Source organism: Chiloscyllium punctatum, chromosome 49 (genome assembly GCF_047496795.1).
Source record: "Chiloscyllium punctatum isolate Juve2018m chromosome 49, sChiPun1.3, whole genome shotgun sequence".
Lineage (NCBI taxonomy): Eukaryota > Metazoa > Chordata > Chondrichthyes > Orectolobiformes > Hemiscylliidae > Chiloscyllium > Chiloscyllium punctatum.
In genome coordinates, this window is record NC_092787.1 from 8,604,630 (window position 1) to 8,623,049 (window position 18,420).

The 18,420-nt window shown below is 43.1% G+C and overlaps 1 protein-coding gene across 7 annotated transcripts in view; it reads right to left on the reverse strand.

Moving 5' to 3' along the window:
- LOC140469547 (nuclear receptor subfamily 6 group A member 1) overlaps window positions 1-18,420 on the reverse strand; it is a 381,258-nt gene that overhangs the window by 57,221 nt on the left and 305,617 nt on the right. For all 7 annotated transcript variants that reach the window (XM_072566159.1, XM_072566158.1, XM_072566157.1 and 4 more), the window contains one exon: window positions 14,072-14,127. In XM_072566159.1, the coding sequence (XP_072422260.1) occupies window positions 14,072-14,127 (56 nt within the window). The remainder of the gene's footprint in view (window positions 1-14,071; window positions 14,128-18,420) is intronic.

An 18,420-nucleotide genomic window follows, 5' to 3' on the forward strand; every position in this document is an offset into this window, starting at 1 on the left:
ACTTTAGTAGGCTTAGAATAGGATAAGTCCCCAAAAATCAGATGGGATATGTTCCAGACTGCTGAGGGATGCAAAGGAGATTGCAGGGGCCTCAAGATTAATTTTCAAATATTTTCTGGACACAAGAGGTGCCAAAGGACTAAAGATTAGCTAATGTGCAGTCATTATTTAAGGGCGGTAGATTAACAAGGAACTACATGCTATGATTCTAACATGAGTGGTAGGAAAACTATTTTAAAAAAATCTAAGGAAGTGAAGTAATCTCTACTTGGAGAGGCAAGGATTAATCAAGGATAGTCAACATGACTTTGTCGTGGGAGATGATGCTTAGAGAAAGTGACTAGATGGTTGGATGAGGGTAGTGCAGTGGATGCAATCTACAGAGACTTCTGTAAGGCTTTTGTCAATGGAAACTAGTCAAGAATTTGACAGCTTGTAGGATCAAGGACAATTTGGATCCAAAATTGGCTTTGTGCAGGAGGTACAGGATAAATGGTGAAAGGTTGTTTTTGTAACGAGAGCCTATGTCCTGTGGCATACCACAGGGTTCAGTGCTGGGTCCCTTGCTGTTATTAGTGTACACTAATTATCTAGACATGAATGCAGAAAGCTCATCTGCTAGTTCACAGATGACAAGAAAATTAGTAGTATGGCAAATAGTGAAGCGAAAAACCTTACACTGCAAAATGATATGGATGGACTTACTGGTCAGAAAAAAATGGTAAATTGAATTTAATTCTAAAGGTGTAAGGTGATGCATTTTGAGAGGACTAAAGACAAGGAGCACACGATGTTTGGTAGGACTCTAGGAAGTACAGAGATCATAGTGACCTTTGTGTGTAAGCCCACAGATCCATGATGGCCACAGCCCAGGTAGATAAGAAAGCATATGGGGTACTTGCTTTTATTAGTCATTGACTGCAAGAGTAGGCATCTCATGGAGGTGTACAAGATGTTAGTTAGGCCACAGATAAAATATCATGTACAATCTGGTCACCATATAACAGGAAGGATGGGACTGCACTAAGGGTACAGAGAGATTCAACAGAATGTTACCTGGGCTTTAGTATTTTGGCTTTGACGAAAAACAAAAAAGCTGGGCTTACGTCCTTTAGAGCAGAAGAGATGAAGTGGGGGCTGGGTACCTTGATTGTGGCGAGGGGTAGAAAAAGGATAGATAGGAAGAAACTTTTCCCTTTAGGAGGATCAATATTAAGAGGACATAGTCTTAAGGTGAGGAACAGGTGGTTTAGAAGGAATCGAAGGCTGAATGTTTTCACCCATTGGGTGATGAATATCTGGAGCTCACTGCCTGAAAGGTTGGTAGAAGCAGGAAGCATCACAATGTTTAAACATTTAGACGATCACTGGAAGCACCAAAGCATACAAAGCCACGGGCTAAGTACTGGTTAATGGGACCAGAGTAGATGAGTATTTAATGACTAGTGTGGACACAAAGGGACCAAAGGGCCTCTTTCTATATTGTAAAAGTCTACCACTTTCAGTGTGGAATTAAGTTTGTGTTCACTAGTTCTGCAGTCAAATGAGCTGATCACAGACAGACGGACTAGAAAAAATAAAAGGTACTGTTAGTTACCTGACATTCTCTTCCTTCTTCTCAGCACTTCATTGCACACCTGGTGGTGTGTTTGTGTTTGTGCAGAGTGCAGACTGGAATGAATCATGACACATTGTTGTGATTCTGTTCGCCGAGCTGGGAATTTGTGTTACAGACGTTTCATCCCCTGTCTAGGTGACATCCTCAGTGCTTGGGAGCCTCCTGTGAAGCGCTTCTGTGATCTTTCCTCCGGCATTTGTAGTGGTTTGAATCTGCCGCTTCCGGTTGTCAGTTCCAGCTGTCCGCTGCAGTGGCCGGTATATTGGGTCCAGGTCGATTGCTTGAATCTGTGGATGAGTGCCATGCCTCTAGGAATTCCCTGGCTGTTCTCTGTTTGGCTTGGCCTATAATAGTAGTGTTGTCATTCATGTAGCTTGTCATCTGCATGTGTGGCTACTAAGGATAGCTGGTCGTGTCGTTTCGTGGCTAGTTGGTGTTCATGGATGTGATCGTTAGCGGTCTTCCTGTTTGCCCTATGTAGTGTTTTGTGCAGTCCTTGCATGGGATTTTGTACACTACATCGGTTTTGCTCATGCTGGGTATCGGGTCCTTCGTTCTGGTGAGTTGTTGTCAGAGAGTGGCTGTTGGTTTGTGTGCTGTTATGAGTCCTAGTGGTCGCAGTAGTCTGGCTGTCAGTTCGAAATGCTCTTGATGTATGGTAGTGTGGCTAGTCCTTTGGGTTGTGGCATGTCCTCATTCTGTTGTCTTTCCCTTAGGCATCTGTTGATGAAATTGCGCAGGTATCAGTTTTTGATGAATACATTGGATAGGTGTTCTTCTTCCTCTTTTTGCAGTTCTGGTGTACTGCAGTGTGTTGTGGCCCTTTTGAATAGTGTCTTGATGCAACTTCTTTTGTGTTGGGGTGATTGCTTTTGTAGTTCAGGACTTGGTCTGTGTGTGTGGCTTTCCTGTATACCTTGGTGGTGAATTCTCCATTCGGTGTTCTCTGTACCATCACGTCTAGGAATGGGAGTTGGTCATCCTTTTCTTCCTCCCTAGTGAATCGGATTCCTGTGAGTGTGGCGTTGATGATCTGGTGTGTGTTCTCTATTTCTGTGTTTTTAATGATTACAAAGGTGTCATCCACATATCTGACCCAGAGTTTGGGTTGGATTTGCGGTAAGACTGGTTGTTCTAATCTTTGCATTACCGCTTCTGCCATGAGTCCAGAGATGGGTGAGCCCATGGGTGTGCCGTTGATTTGTTCATATATTTGGTTGTTGAATGTGAAGTGTGTTGAGAGGCACAGGTCCAGTAGTTTGAGTATGCAGTCTTTGTTGATAGGTTCAACGTCCTGTTGTCTGTTCTGTATGTCCAGCAGGTTGGCTATTGTTTCTCTGGCTAGGGTTTTGTCGATAGAGGTGAACAGTGTCGTTACATTGAATGAGACCATGATTTCTTCCTTGTCTATAATGTATATTTCTGATGATGTCCAAGAATTCCTGTGTTGATTGTATAGAGTGTCTGGATCCGCTGATCAGGTGTTTCAGTTTCTGCTGTAGTTCTTTAGCCAGTTTGTGTGATGGTGTCCCTGGTAGTGATACTATGGGTCTGAGTGGGATGTCTGGTTTGTGCACTTTAGGCAGTCCATAGAATCTGGGGGTGTTGTTGCTTTCAGGTTTCATTCTTTGTTGGTTAAACCTGGTTATCTGTCAGTTTTTGTGTAGGTTCCTCAGTGTGTTGTTTATCCTATTGGTGAGCTGTGGGGTGTAGAATGCAATATTGCTTCTTCAGGGTAGTCCAGGCAGTAAAAACGATTCTCACATTGGTATTTTGTGTAATAGCTGGGGTCTTATGTGAACGCTGCCCATGTGTATGTGCAGAATGCATATCAAAATCATAGGTGAGTCAATGCAAAGTCTTTGTTGCTCAGCAGCCACCATCTGATTTGATGTGGTGCCCTCAAATAATGAAAAAAAATGTAAATGGTTTAGAATAAAGGAATCATGATCGCTGCCAGGATCAGATGCAAGATATGCTGAATGTGAAGGAGCAAAAACAGCACATTATGGGAGTGAAATTCCATGCAACTGTATAAATTTAAAATATGGTGCATTGCAAAACCATGTGTGTGCACTTGATGGCGTCTGTTTACTATGAGGAATCCCTCTTGCCTGCTTCTCTCCAGAAAAAGAGAGATGGTAATGTATTCCCCTTTCCTCATGTACTATGCAGTGGTCATCTTTCATGCAACAATAGTTATCCGAACTGTTACATTTTGGACATGCCTCTTACTCTGGCCTGGAAGTAGTCTGACACAAGATGAGGTTCATGGTCAGGATCATATTCACAGCTTCTGGTAACACAATCCTTGTTTTGTTTTGTGACTAAGTCTGCCTGCAAAGATGACAAATTTCAGGTTGTATCTCTTCAGTGAAGAGGTACCATCATGTACATACCTCCTGGTTGAAGGTGAAAGAAGAGAATTGCTTCCTGAAGATCTGGGATGGATGGTGTCTCTTGCTGAGAGATATTCTCTGTAACTCTCCACTTCTAGCAGCTTGTCATCCTTCAATCGGCCCATCATAGTACAAGCTAAGGTGGCTGGAAACTACAGTCCAAATGACTGGGAGAAAATGGTATGAGCAGAAAGCTTGCATGAAATCCGCACGTTAAACTAACTTTGTGGACATCACAAGTTTAAGTAGCATGCAAGTCCTCAAAGACTTGCACCAACACAACAGCAGCCAGTAGAAATCCATCAGCAACTAACCTGAATGCAGCCTTAAATGACAGGTTGGAATGCTTCCTGTTACTGAACACATACAGGAGGAACCGAGATTATCCAAATACCAATTATCTGAAAATCAGATTATCTAAAGGAGATCTTGAGGTCCCAATAGAAACATTACACTAAAGACGTGCTTCCAACAGTCATCATGTCTTTTGCTTACAGTGATTAAACAGACACTGTCTCCAAATGACTCACCTCCCGCCCTCTCTCTCTCCCCACACTTTCCCTGGATTTCTATAGAGGGGTGTACCCTAAACCACCCCCTTCCCTAGATAATCTGACCAACATTATCCTGTACACAGCAAAGGTGGAACCTGTCAAAACGTGTATGTTTATGTGTGTGTGTGCACTATTTGGAGATGTACTCCACAAAGGTGGCAGCAGCAGCCTTGTTGTTGGTGTACAGTCTGGCTGTCCCGGAGAGGTGGTGGGGGTGGACGGGAGTGGGGAGAGGCGTTGGACTGGGTTGGGGAGCAGGGGCAGTGTTGGATGGGGGAGGGTGGGGTTGGGATCTCGCGTGCTGTGTGCTGCTGCAGTCTCCCGAACAGGGAACAGACTTTAAAAACTCCAAACTCCAGAAGAAAGGCATTTGATCAATTAGCTGAATGAAATAGTGCCCGTCCACCTCATTTGGATAATTGAGGTACCCCTGTATTAAGGACAACGTACAAAAACAGCAGAGACATGGACATTGAAAATAGCACGACTAAGCAACATCAACATAATGACTGATATCATCTGCTTACTTGGCATGTTTCTGGCACATCTTCCCAACTAATGACATCACCAAAATGAAGGAGTAGAAGTGCAGACATCATTCTGGATTTGAACCACCTTGACTGGTATTAAAAGTATGGGTGCTAGACATCTGAATTTTGCCATTTTAAAGCTAAAATTAAACAGTAACTTTTAAGTAAAGAATGAAGATTTTAAAAACAATGAGAGGTTAGAAACTAATGTCATTTACAAAATACCATGCAAGAACTGTAACAAACACTACATTGGACAAACAAGGAGGAAACTTGCCACCAGGGTACATGAACACCAACTGGTCACTAAAGGACATGATCCACTTTGACTGGGACGACAGATGAAACAAAGACACGTGAGAATTCCTCGAGGCCTGGCATTCTAACCAAAACTCCATCGATTTAGACCCCACCTACCTTCCTTTGAAAAAAAAAGAACTGGAAATTACATCATCCATCTTAAGAAACAAAGACCTATAAATAGAGAGGTGGGACATACCACCAGCCCTTCTCTGGAGACTCTCACTGATGATGTTACCCAGTAGGATGATGAAACGTCTGAAAGCAAACCTTGCAGTTCAGCGAGCAAACTTACATTCATATCATCAACCTGAGCTACTAATCTTCTGAAAAGAAAGATTAGAAGGTTTCAGGGTAGAGGACACAGCTTGATTTGAAGACGTCATCTTCATCTATCACACAATCAAAAATATGAGATATTACCTTTGACAGCAACCAATGGTCTCACTTAGGGCTCCAGCAAATCTGGGGGTACCAGTGAACTTGCATTTAGTTAGCTCAAAAACTTTGCATTTTTTTAAAAACAAAATAGCTGTAAATCTTATAACAAGATTAGGTTTTTTTCTGCAATGTACATATTTCAGGTGTTTATGAGTAATAAGATGATGAAACATTTCAATTGGAATTTAGTTAATGGACAAATATAGAATAAAAATCAATTAAAATAAAACAGCATGCTCAGTATCCAATATTGGAAGTAAAAAAAAAAAGAGTAAAATACTGCCATGGTTCCAGTCTTATTTTTTAGCCATTTTATACAAACACATTTTAGAATTGCTACCTTCTGCCACAGGGCCTTATGCTTCACTCACCCCATAAATCATTCTGAAATTTCACAGCAAGTCATTCAAAAAGGCTTAACAGCTTGAGGGAAATAACCTGCCAACTTTTATTGACTATGGTGCATTTATTTCAAACCTAACAATTCCCGCAATTCAAAGACTGCAATCCCCCCCAGACGTGGTTGACGATGCTCTCCACCGCATCTCCTCCAATTCCTGCTCCTTTGCCCTTGAACCCGACCCCTCCAATCGCCACCAGGACAGAACCCCACTGGTCCTCACCTACCACCCCACCAACCTCCACATACATCGTATCATCCTTGATTTCCGCCACTTCCAAACAGACCCCACCAAGGATATATTTCCCTCCGCTCCCCTATCAGCGTTGCAGAAAGACCACTCCCTCCGTGACTCCCTCGTCAGGTCCACACCCCCCACCAACCCAACCTCCACTCCCAGCACCTTCCCCTGCAACAGCAAGAAATGCAAAATTTGCGCCCACACCTCCCCCCAAGGCCCCAAGGGATCGTTCCATATACGTCACAAATTTACCTGCTCTTCCACACACATCATTTACTGCATCCGCTGCACCTGATGTGGCCTCCTCTACATTGGGGAGACAGGCTGCCTACTTGCCGAATGTTTCGGAGAACACCTCTGGGACACCCGCACCAACCAACCCAACTTCAACTACCCCCCCCCCCCCACCAATCCGCCAAGGACATGCAGGTCCTTGGCCTCCTCCATCACCAGACCATGGCAACATGATGCCTGGAGGAAGAGCGCCTCATCTTCTGCCTAGAAAGCCCCCAACCACAAGGGATGAATGCAGATTTCTCCAGCTTCCTCATTTCCCCTCCCTCCACCTTATCTCAGTCCCAACCCTTGGACTCAGCACTGCCTTCTTGACCTGCAATCTTCTTCCTGACCTCTCCGCCCCCAACCCCTCTCCAGCCTATCACCCTCACCTTAACCTCCTTCCACCTATCGCATTTCGAACGCCCCTCCCCCAAGTCCCTCCTCCCTACCTTTTATCTTAGCCTGCTTGGCACACCCTCCTCATTCCTGAAGAAGGGCTTATACCTGAAATGTCGATTCTCCTGCTCCTTGGATGCTGCCTGACCTGCTGCGCTTTTCCAGCAACACATTTTTCAGAGCTTAAGAGATGAAATGTTTACTTGTGTAGGTACAATGTTAATTAATTATTTAGAATTAGGAAGTAAACATGTTTGGTTTCATCAAATTTAATAGCAGAACACTGTCAGCAATCTTCATTTGTTTATATGTAAAAAGAACTTGCACACCCCCATCCCCTTCCAACCTCCACTCTGTCCCTATATTCAAGCTCGGTTTTGGGCAAATAAACAAGTCTCATTGATTGGGAATGTCTTCATTCAATGTGATAAGTGGAGGAGGCCAGTACAATTGTAACATTCAAAAAGCATCTGGATGGGTAAATGAATAGGAAGGGTTTGGAGGGCTATGGGCCAGGTGCTGGCAGCTGGGACTAGATTGGGTTGGGATATCTGGGTGGCATGGATGAGTTGGACCGAAGGGTCTGTTTCCGTGCTGTACATCTCTATGACTCTATAGCAATGAACATCAGAAATTCAGGGACTCCAGATCAGAGTGTCACAGGAAGACAGGGTGGTGAAGGAAGCATTGGCATGCTTGCCCACATCGGTCAAAGCATTCTGCATAGAGTTGGGACATCATGTTACAACCCTACAAGACACTGGTAAGGCTACATTTGGAATACTGCGTACAATTCTGGTTGCCCTGCTATAGGAAGGATGTTATCAAACTGGAAAGGGTGCAAAAAGGGATGTACAAGGATATTACTGAGACAAAGGTTTGATTTCTAAGGAGAGGCTGGATAGACTGGAATAGTTTTCCCTGGAGCTAGGAGGCTATGGGGTGACCTTATAGAGATATATAAAATCATGAAGGGTGAATAGCAACGGTCTTTTCCCCAGGGTAAGGGTGTCCAAAACTCAAGGTCATAGTTTTAAGGTGAGAGGGAAAACATTTAAAAGGAACAGGAGATGAAACATTTTTACAAAAGAGGGTGGTGCATGTATGGACTACGCTGCCAGAGGAAGTGGTAGAGGCAGGTACAATTAAAACATTTAAAAGACTTGGACAGGGTATTTGGAGAGAAAAAGGTTTAGAGGGATATAAGCCAAACAGAGACAAATTGGACAAGTTCAGTTCAGGAAACTTGGTCGGCATGGACTAGTTGGGCTGAAGGGCCTGCTTCTGTACTGTGTGACTCTTATTCAGTGACTCTTCTGGAAAGCACATGCGCATCCAAATCAAGAAACATAGCAAAAGGTTTTGATGCCTTCGGTCAATTAACCTAATTAACCACCTACATCGCTGAAGCTAGGAGTTAACTCGAAGACACCTTCTTTTACCGCCCCCTTTACCATGACCTCACCTCTTCCCCCCCCCCCCCCCCCCCCCCCGCCCCCAATCACCAAACCATCATCTCCCAGACCATACACAACCTCAGCACCTCAGGGGATCTCCCACCCACAGCTTCCAACCTCAGTTCGGGAACCCCGCACTACCCAATTCTACCTCCTACCCAAGATCCACAAGCCTGACTATCCCAACCGACCCATCGTCTCAGCCTGCTCCTGCCCCACCTCACTCATCTCCACCTACCACGATACTGTCCTATCCCCCCAGGTCCAGGAGCTCCCCACATACGTTCGGGGACACCACCCACGCCCTCCACCTCGTCCAAAGACTTCAGTTTCCCCTGCCTCCAACACCTCATCTTCACCACGGGCATCCAGTCCCTCTACACCTCCATCCGCCACGATTAGGGCCTCCAAGCCCTCCGTTTCTTCCTCTCCCGACCACCCCACCAGTACCCTTCCAATGACACTCTTATTTGTTTGGCTAAACTGGTCCTCACCCTCAACAATTTCTCCTTCCAATCGTCCCACTTCCTCCAGACTAAAAGGGTAGCCATGGGCTCCCACATGGGCCCCAGCTATGCCTGCCTTTTTGTTGGTTACGCAGAACAGCCCATCTTCCGGAGTTACACCGGCACCATCCCCCATTTCTTCCTCCGCTACATTGATGATTGCATCAGCGCCACCTCGTGCTCCCACGAGGAGGTCGAATAGTTCAATTTCACAAATACATTCCACCCCGACCTCAAATTCACCTGGACCAATTCTGACACCTCCCTCCCCTTCCCCATCTGAGGACCGACTCAACACTGACATTGTCTAACAAACCCACCGACTCCCACAGCTACCTGGATCACACCTCCTCCCACCCAACCTCCCGCAAAAATGCTATCCAATTACCCAATTCCTCTGCCGCATCTGCTCCCAGGAGGACCAGTTCCAAAACAAAACACACCAGATGGCCTCGTTGTTTAAAGACCGAAATTTCCCCTCCCACATGGTTGAAGATGCCCTCCAACGCACCACATCCACGTCCCGTGAACCCCACCCCTCCAACAGCAAAAAGGACCCCCTGGACCTCCCCTTCCACTCCATCAGCCTCCGCATAAACAGCATCGTCCGCTGACATTTCCACCACCTACAAATGGACCCCACCACCAGGGATATATTTCCCTCCCCTCCCCACCCCTATCCACAGAGACCGTTCCCTCCGTGACTACCTAGTCAGGTCCACACCTCCCAACAACCCACCCTCCCTTCCCAGCACCTTCCCCTGCCACCAAAGGAATTGCAAAACCTGCACCCACACCTCTCCTTCACCTCCATTCAAAGCCCCAAAGGAGCCTTCCACATCCAAAGTTTCACCTGTACTTCCACCCAGGTGATTTATTGTTTCTGTAGAGGAGACCGGAATGGGAACAACACAGGGGAGACTGGACACCTTCTCACAGAGCGCTTTAGAGAGCATCTCTGGGACACTCCTAACCAATCAACCCAACCGCCCTGTGGCCAAACATTTCAACTCCCCCTCCCACTCTGTCAAGGACATGCAGGTCCTGCGCCTCCTCCATTGTCACTCCCTCACCACCCAACGCCTGGAGGAAGAATGCCTTCTCTTCGGCCTCAGGACCCTTCAACTCCATGGCATCAATGTGGACTTCACCAGTTTCCTCAATTCCCCTCCCCCCACTTTACCCCAGTTCCAATCTTGCAGCTCAGCATCATCCTCCTGGCCTATCCCACCTGTCAATCTTCCTTCCCACCTGTGTGCTCCACCCTCCTCTCTGACCTATCACCATTATCCCAACCTCCATCCACCTACTGCGCTCTTAGCTACCTTCTCCCCAGCCCCACCCGCCTCCCATTTATCTCTCCACCCCCGAGGCTCCTGATGAAGGGCTCCAGCCTGAAATGTCAATTCTCCTGCTCCTTGGATGCTGCCTGACTTGTTGTGCTTTTCCAGCAACACACTCTCAACTCTAATCTCCAGCATCTGTAGACCTCACTTTCTCCTCAATTAACCTAAAACCTACTTTAGCTTCACACTTAAAACATAACTAGTTGAGCAAAGCACAGGAAGGCTACAATCACCTGTATAATCAAACACCAAGAATAGCCTGCCCAGGTTATACTGTGGCTGTACAGGACATTGGTTCGGTCACATTTGGCATATTATGTGCAATTCTGGCCTCCCTCAGATAGGAAGGACGTTGTGAAACTTGAAAGGGTTCAGAAAAGATTTACAAGGATGTTGCCAGGGTTGGAGGGTTTGAGCGATACAGAGAAATTGAATAGGCTGGGACTGGGATAGACTGGGATAAAATGCTATCTTGGGGCTCGCACAAAGGAGAGTGTTTGGTAATCTGAATCCAGTGGGAATGTAAAAGTTAAATACTGAGGATTTCCCTCCACTAATGGTATACAATGCCCTCAAATGTTACGATTTTCAAAGCCACAATTGAAAATGCCTCCAAAAGACTCTGATGCAATGCATTCTAAATTTTTTGTTGTGGTTTTCCTTGAGTCACCTTTGGTTCTTCTAGTTATAGAGTCATACAGTCATAGAGATGTACAGCATGGAAACAGACTTGACTGCTCCGACACCAAAACCACTTTCTCCCTATTTCTTTCCTAGACCCCTCATGATTTTAAATACCTCTACGAAGCTCACTCTCGACTTTCTTTAATGTAAACCATCCCAGCTTTTCCGATCTATCCATGTTACTAAAGTTTACCTCATTTCTAAAACCATTCTTCTAAATCAGTTTCACACGTTCTTCCTAAAATGTCACGTCTAGAATTGGCCAATGAGGCTCAAAGTTTGCGAGAAGATTTGTAGCTCGGGTGCTTGTTGTTGTGGTTCTGTTCGCCGAGCTGGGAATTTCTGTGGCAGACGTTTCATCCCCTGTCTAGGTGACATCCTCAGTGCTTCGGAGCCTCCTGTGAAGCCCTTGTGATCTTTCCTCCGGCATTTGTAGTGGTTTGTCTCTGCCGCTTCCAGTTGTCAGTTCCAGCTGTCTGCTGCAGTGGTCGGTATATCGGGTCCAGGTCGATGTGTTTGTTGATAGAATCTGTGGATGAGTGCCATGCCTCTAGGAATTCCCTGGTTGCTCTCTGTTTGGCTTGTCCTATAATAGTAGTGTTGTCCCAGTCGAACACATGTTGCCTGTCATCTGCGCGTGTGGCTACTAAGGATAGCTGGCCGTGTCGTTTCGTGGCTAGTACATTGAAGCTAAATGAGTAATTATCAAAGTTTAGTGCAACTGTACTTTTCCAAATCTAATGTCCCTAAGTTTAGAGCCCAGGATCGTATATAGGACATTTTGATCACTTTTCTGACTTGCTCTCCACTTTCAACAATTTATGCCCAGACACTCTGCGGTTTCTCTGTTCCTGCATCCACTTTGGAATTGTGCCCTTCAGTTTCCACTCCTCATTCTTACCACTAAAATTTATCATTTATCAGGTGAAATTTAAAGACAAGGAATATTACGTGGCAACCTTTCTACTAGCCTGCAGGCTGAAATCCATTGACATTCTCCTCTCATTTCATTATACTTCTAAATATCGTGCCCTCTGTAAACTTTGAAACTTTTCCCTGCATATCCATGGTTGTCATTAAAATTGCAGTTGTAGTACGAACCCTTGTAAGCTGACCACCAGTCCATTCTGTTTCTGTACTCCTGCTCTCATCCTTTTCCCACCCTCCTACAGCCAGAATAGGGTTCCCTTGATTGTCATCTATGTAAACAATTTATCAGTAAATAGCACATTTGTCTAGGAATCAGAAAATTGTGCATTCAAGGCCTACTCCAAGAGATTAGCAAATGACCTAGATTGGCACGCTGATGCAATACTGAGGGAATGCTACACTGTCAGAAATGCCATCTTTTAGATAGGATGTTAATCCAGTATCAACCTCCCACTCAGGTGGACATGGAAAAATCCATGGTACTTTATCAATCAGCATGGCTCCGAAACTCAATCCCTCTATCAATAAAAGCTAATACACCGTATGTCTTCTAAACAAACCTATCAACCTGGGTGGCAATTTTCAAGGCACTATGTAACTGGACTCTCACTGCTCATGTACACTAGCAAGAATCTTACATTAGCTCAGTGCACTGCATTCCTGTTACTCCTTCCAACATGAATCACTTCACACTTTTCTGCATTAAAGTTCATTTGCCACCTTCAGCCCAGCTCTACAGCTTATCTATGTCCCTCTGTAACCTACAACATCCTTCGTCACTATCCACTACTCTACTGACCTTAGTGTCATACGCACATTTACTAACCCATCCTTCCATGCCGAGGGTAAGGCCGTTGATGTGATGGAAATGCATTTCAGTAAGGCATTTGATAAGGTTCCCCACAGTAGGTATTGCACAAAATATGGAGGCAGGGGATTGAGGGGGATTTAGTAATTTGGATCAAAAGTTGGCTAGCTGAAAGAAGTTAGAGATTGGTGGTTGATGGGAAATATTCATCCTGGAGTTCAGTTACTAGTGGTATACCGCAAGGCTGTGTTTTGGAACCATTGCTGTATTTCATTTTATAAATGACCTGAATAAGGGCATAGAAGGATGGGTTAGTAAATTTGTGGATGACACTAAGGTCAGTATATGGGGTCCAATTCAATTGGTTTATTGACTGAGTTCCGGTTGGAACACACTACATGACCAGATCCGGTAATGACCATACCAGACATCAAGGACATATCAGAAATGACTACCTGACTACTCTGACCCCTAGGAATCAGAGTGGCCCACAAACCAGTAAACACCTTTTACCAGTTCCTCACAAAAGTTAAAAACCCAACACCCACATCCAAGAGGATGAACGTAATCTACAAGATACCTTGCAAGGACAGTGAAAAATATTACAAAGGACCAACAGGAAGAAAACAGATTATATGAGTGCACAAACATCAGTTTGCCACTAGCACACATGACCAATACTCTCTCATTTCCACCCATACAATGAAGGACACAAATTCAACTGGGACAATGTAACCATCCCAGCACAGGCAAAACAGTGACATGCGAGAGGATTCCTTGAATCCTGGCACTCCAATCAAAACTCTAAATCAATAAACATATTGAACTGGACCCCATATACAAACTACTCAGATACAGAACTAAAAGTACCAGAAAACGGACCATAAATACCAGGCGGGACATATCACCAAAGGTGCACTGACGATGTCACCTATGAGGTGACAAAACATTTGCAGAAAAACACAACAGATTGGCGAACAAATCAACAACCTCATCCAAGTTACAAATCTTTTCAAAAAACCCAAATTAAAGCATATGTTATTTCAAAATTGATTACTGTTAATTTACATTATATTCAGAAAATAGTTTATAGAAACACATTTTGTTCAATTCACAATAGAATACTTAAATTATACTATTACTATATATGAACTTAATTTCCATGATTGACAAAATACATACCTGAACAGGACCAATACTTTTATTTCTACCTCCTGGCATTCCATCCTCCCTGATTGCTGAAAAACAAAGTATATATCATCTTAGCAATGCATTTGTAAGACTGGTTTTAATTTTCATTTGAGTGTACATTTGTGCATAGCATTCCCTTTACCCACTCGTCACACAAATTGGACAGGAGACAAATAAAACAGCCCAACTTCTGTCAATGTTTCTCTGAGCTAACCATTAAAAGGAATGTAATAATTACTTAGAGGAAGCTATTCTGCTAAATTCCTTTTGACACATGCAGGAGAGCAGCAAACATCTACTTGCCCCACATGACAGTGATGAAACTATCAAGCTTTCTTGCATCATCCCTCACAATGTGCCTTAAAATCTCAACTTTTAACAAAAGAAAATTATGAAGTTATTAAAAATATTGATATTTCAACCACTTAACCATTTGCAATCCAAATATTCTGGAAAAAAAATGACAAGTAGCATTTTTCAGGAATATAATTTACATAATTAATATGAGAAGTAACAAAAGTTTGTCTTTCTGCAGATGTGAACATATGGGTTTGATACAAAATCAATTATTCAACACCTAAAGATGAAGGATTCCCTTTCTGATCAAAGAGTTCAAATATTTAATAAAACAGATTTGGAATTTCATATCATACCCTGAAAATCAGAATCGCATTAAAGTAGAAATGTTGCATTCTGTGTCACTAATCTTTTCAATTCTGGCAAGACTTCTCAATTTATTCTAATCAAAAATCTTGATCCAATAGCAAATACATTTGTAAATGACCCTATGTTTGCGTGGTCAGTGGGTTCCAAAACTGAAATGGCCCAGTAAGCAAGAGATGCAAGAATGAGAACCCATTTCCCAAATAACCAATTGAGATTAAACTTAGTTATTTTAAAAGTTAATAGTTGTATTTAAGTATTTAAAAATGAAATGGATATTAGAACAAACTTTTCAATATTTCAACTAACATTTGAAAAACTAAATATTTGTAAAATTTAAATAATTTCTCACAAATGCTATTTTTTTAAAAATAAAGTATGGGGGACACAGATTTTCTTTTACCACAATTTTAGATGGCACCAATTCTCTGTATGACTGGGCACAAAGGCTTGTTCAGCAACATATTCCATGTGATAATGCAACCCAAAAGTGTATATAGCATTAAAAGTTATGGTACTTATTTGTGTTAAACTTAAAATGTGTAAACAATAGCTACTGACTTCATAATGCATAATATGATTGAGATGCCTTACAAAAAATGAACTTCATCATACCCTCTTTCTGTACACACAGCAATAAAAATCTTTAATTTCATGACACTAAGCTCTAATGACACTATATTGTTTTGACCAGAGTTCCTTAAAAAGGTGCCTAAGTACATAGTTTGAAACGTTCAGATGCAAACGAGGGGCCCAATGACAATTTCACCACCTTGCTCCATAATTTGGCAGTCATTCCAGATTCTTCTGGAGTTTGAAGTGGTTGCTATCAACAATGTTTTTTTTCTTTTTGTGCTTCATCTGGAGGAAGGAAGAATAGGGATTTTCCTTCTGGCTCCACAACAATACTGGGGATTACTGCCACCTGAGGCTCCCTATTTCAACTCAGGATGTGGAGGAGCCGGTGTTGGACGGGGATAGACAAAGTTAAAACTCTCAACACCAAGGGATTACAGTCCAACAGGTTTATTTGGAATCTGCCAAATAAACCTGATGGACTATAACCTGGTGCTGTGTGATTTTTAACTTATTTCAATTCATCACTCCCTCTTTGACGATTTCCCCATCTTTTGGGGGAGAAAAGAGAGTTGAGGAATGCACGATTGATACATTGGCTTTTTAGGTGTTTAAACAGATAATAATCCTAACACTAAATTATACAATGCCAAGGTCATCATACATGCAGGTGACATACACATGGAAACCTGTGTGAAAAAACTACATTTTGACAAGGAGAATATGACTGACTTTTTAAAAAAAACTCTAAGGCCAAGCCAGTAAACCACTTTAACAATGAAGAAGGTTGTTAATGTCCATTATGATGATTGCAATCTTAGACTTTGTGCTTCTCCATCTTCTAAGCAACAACGACAGATTTATGTCAAACATTTATCAACTTGCTCTGAGTATTCCTGCATAACACTGATCACTGACACCCTTTTGTTCAACCCATATGATTCATCAAAAACCCCTGGAAAACAGCAAGCAAGCAAAGAACCACACACTTTTACAATCTAAGGGATGTGTGAATTCACTGGATGGTTGTCAATGTCCATGCTATACTTAGATATTTGCTTGAAACTCAGGAATATCAGACACTCAGTGTCAAAATCCACATGACTTGCAGCAGCTATTTTAGTCTGCTTGTTAAAATTAAAAGAAATAGCTGAAAATTCCAAGCATACTGGAACATTTAGTATATTTCCCTTCCATCCCTTCCTCAACAACCAACAAGTCAGTCAAAAGGGCAGTTAGGGAACACAGTTATGTAGTTGGTAATCAGGTGGACCTCAAAATGTCAAACATGGTCACCGTGAGTGGTAGGTTGGAGACCATTCTGTGACTGCATGTTAATATGACGCAGCATGAACTATTCCTCCATCAGTTTCTTCATTGTTTTACTACCTATTTCGAGTTCTGTCATTGCCCACAGCAACATTTGGCCATGGTCACTTATTAACCAACATCACACACTTCCAGATACCAAATTTCAGTAGGAATCTTAATTCTACAATGCTGTGGCAAACCCTCCCACATATAGCATCTGTATGATGCAGGTCTGGCTTTTAACGCTTCTTACAATTGCTGTTATTAATAACAACTTTTATTAATGCAACAGCCTCAACAGAATTCTTAAAATTTCTTAATATTGTATGGTAGACTGATTAGTAAAGATACATCACATGGGATTCAGGGAGAGCTTGCCAATTGGATACAAAATTGGTTTGGCGGTAGGAGACAGAGGGTGGTGGTTGAAGGTTGTTTTTTGGACTGAAAGCCTGTGATCAATGGCATTCCACAGAGACAGGTACTGGGTCCACTTTTATTTATTACTTACATGAACGATTTGGCTGAGAATTTAGGAGATGTGGTTATTAAGTTTGAGGATGCTACCAGAATTGGTGGTATAGTGGACAGTGAAGGAGGTTCTTCAGTGAAGAGATCTTGATCATTTGGGTCAATGGGCGGAAGAGTGGCAGATGGAGTTTATTTTGGAAAACGCAAAGTGTTGCATTCTGATAAAACAAACTGATGAGGCTGTGGCATTAAGTTATTTTATCCTTTTGTTTTAAGAAAGGCATTTAAAAATGTGTTTGGAAAGGCAAGGACAGATTAGGATTAGTCAACATGGCTTTGTGCATGGGAAATCATGTCTCACAAACTTGATTGAGCTTTTTTGAGGAAGTAACAAAGAGGATTGATGAGGGCAGAGTAGTAGACGTGATCTATATGGACTTCAGTAAGGCGTTCGACAAGGTTCCCCATGGGAGACTGATTAGCAAGATTAGATCTCATGGAATGCAGGGAGAACGAGCCGTTTGGATACAGAACTAGCTCAAAAAGGTAGAAGACAGAGGGTGGTGGTGGAGTGAGTGTGGGGGAGCAAGAGCGCGCAAGGACTCTTAGCAGAAGCAGTTATGCAGAGGTGAGAATGAACACTCCTTCCCAGGATCCAGGCCAAGTTTTGGTTCGTTATGTGGATGACACCTTTGTCATCACGAAGTGCAACAATTAGAAGGAACCCACCAACACAAACATCCTAACTGGTAGAAAGTTCACCAAAGAGGAAGAGAATAATAGCCTCCCCTTCCTAGACGTCACAGTAGAATGAAAAGCCAGTCGAGAGCTGCAGATCAGCGTTTACTGGAAAGCCACACACACTGACCAGATACTCAATTACTGGAGCAATCATCCCAACGCCCACAAATGGAGCTGCAACAGGACATTATTTAAATGAGCCACAACAGACTGCAGCACCCAGGAACCAAGAGAAGCTAAGAAAAAACACTTGTACAACGTGTTAAGGAATAACGGAAACCCAATAAGCGCAGTCCGCCGATTCCTATACAAGTTATCTAAGCAAGACAACAACACATACAGAGACTCTAGCCATCCTGCCATACATCAAAGACATCTCAGAGATGACAACAAGACTATTCTGACCATGGGCATCATGGTAGTCCACAAACCTAACACCACACTGAAACAGCTCCTGATGAATTTAAAGGACATTGAACCAACAACCAGCAGAAAGAACATCATACACATTATACCCTGCAAGGACTGCAGCAAACATTATATTGGACAGAAGGGCAGGAAAGTAGCCACCAGGATAC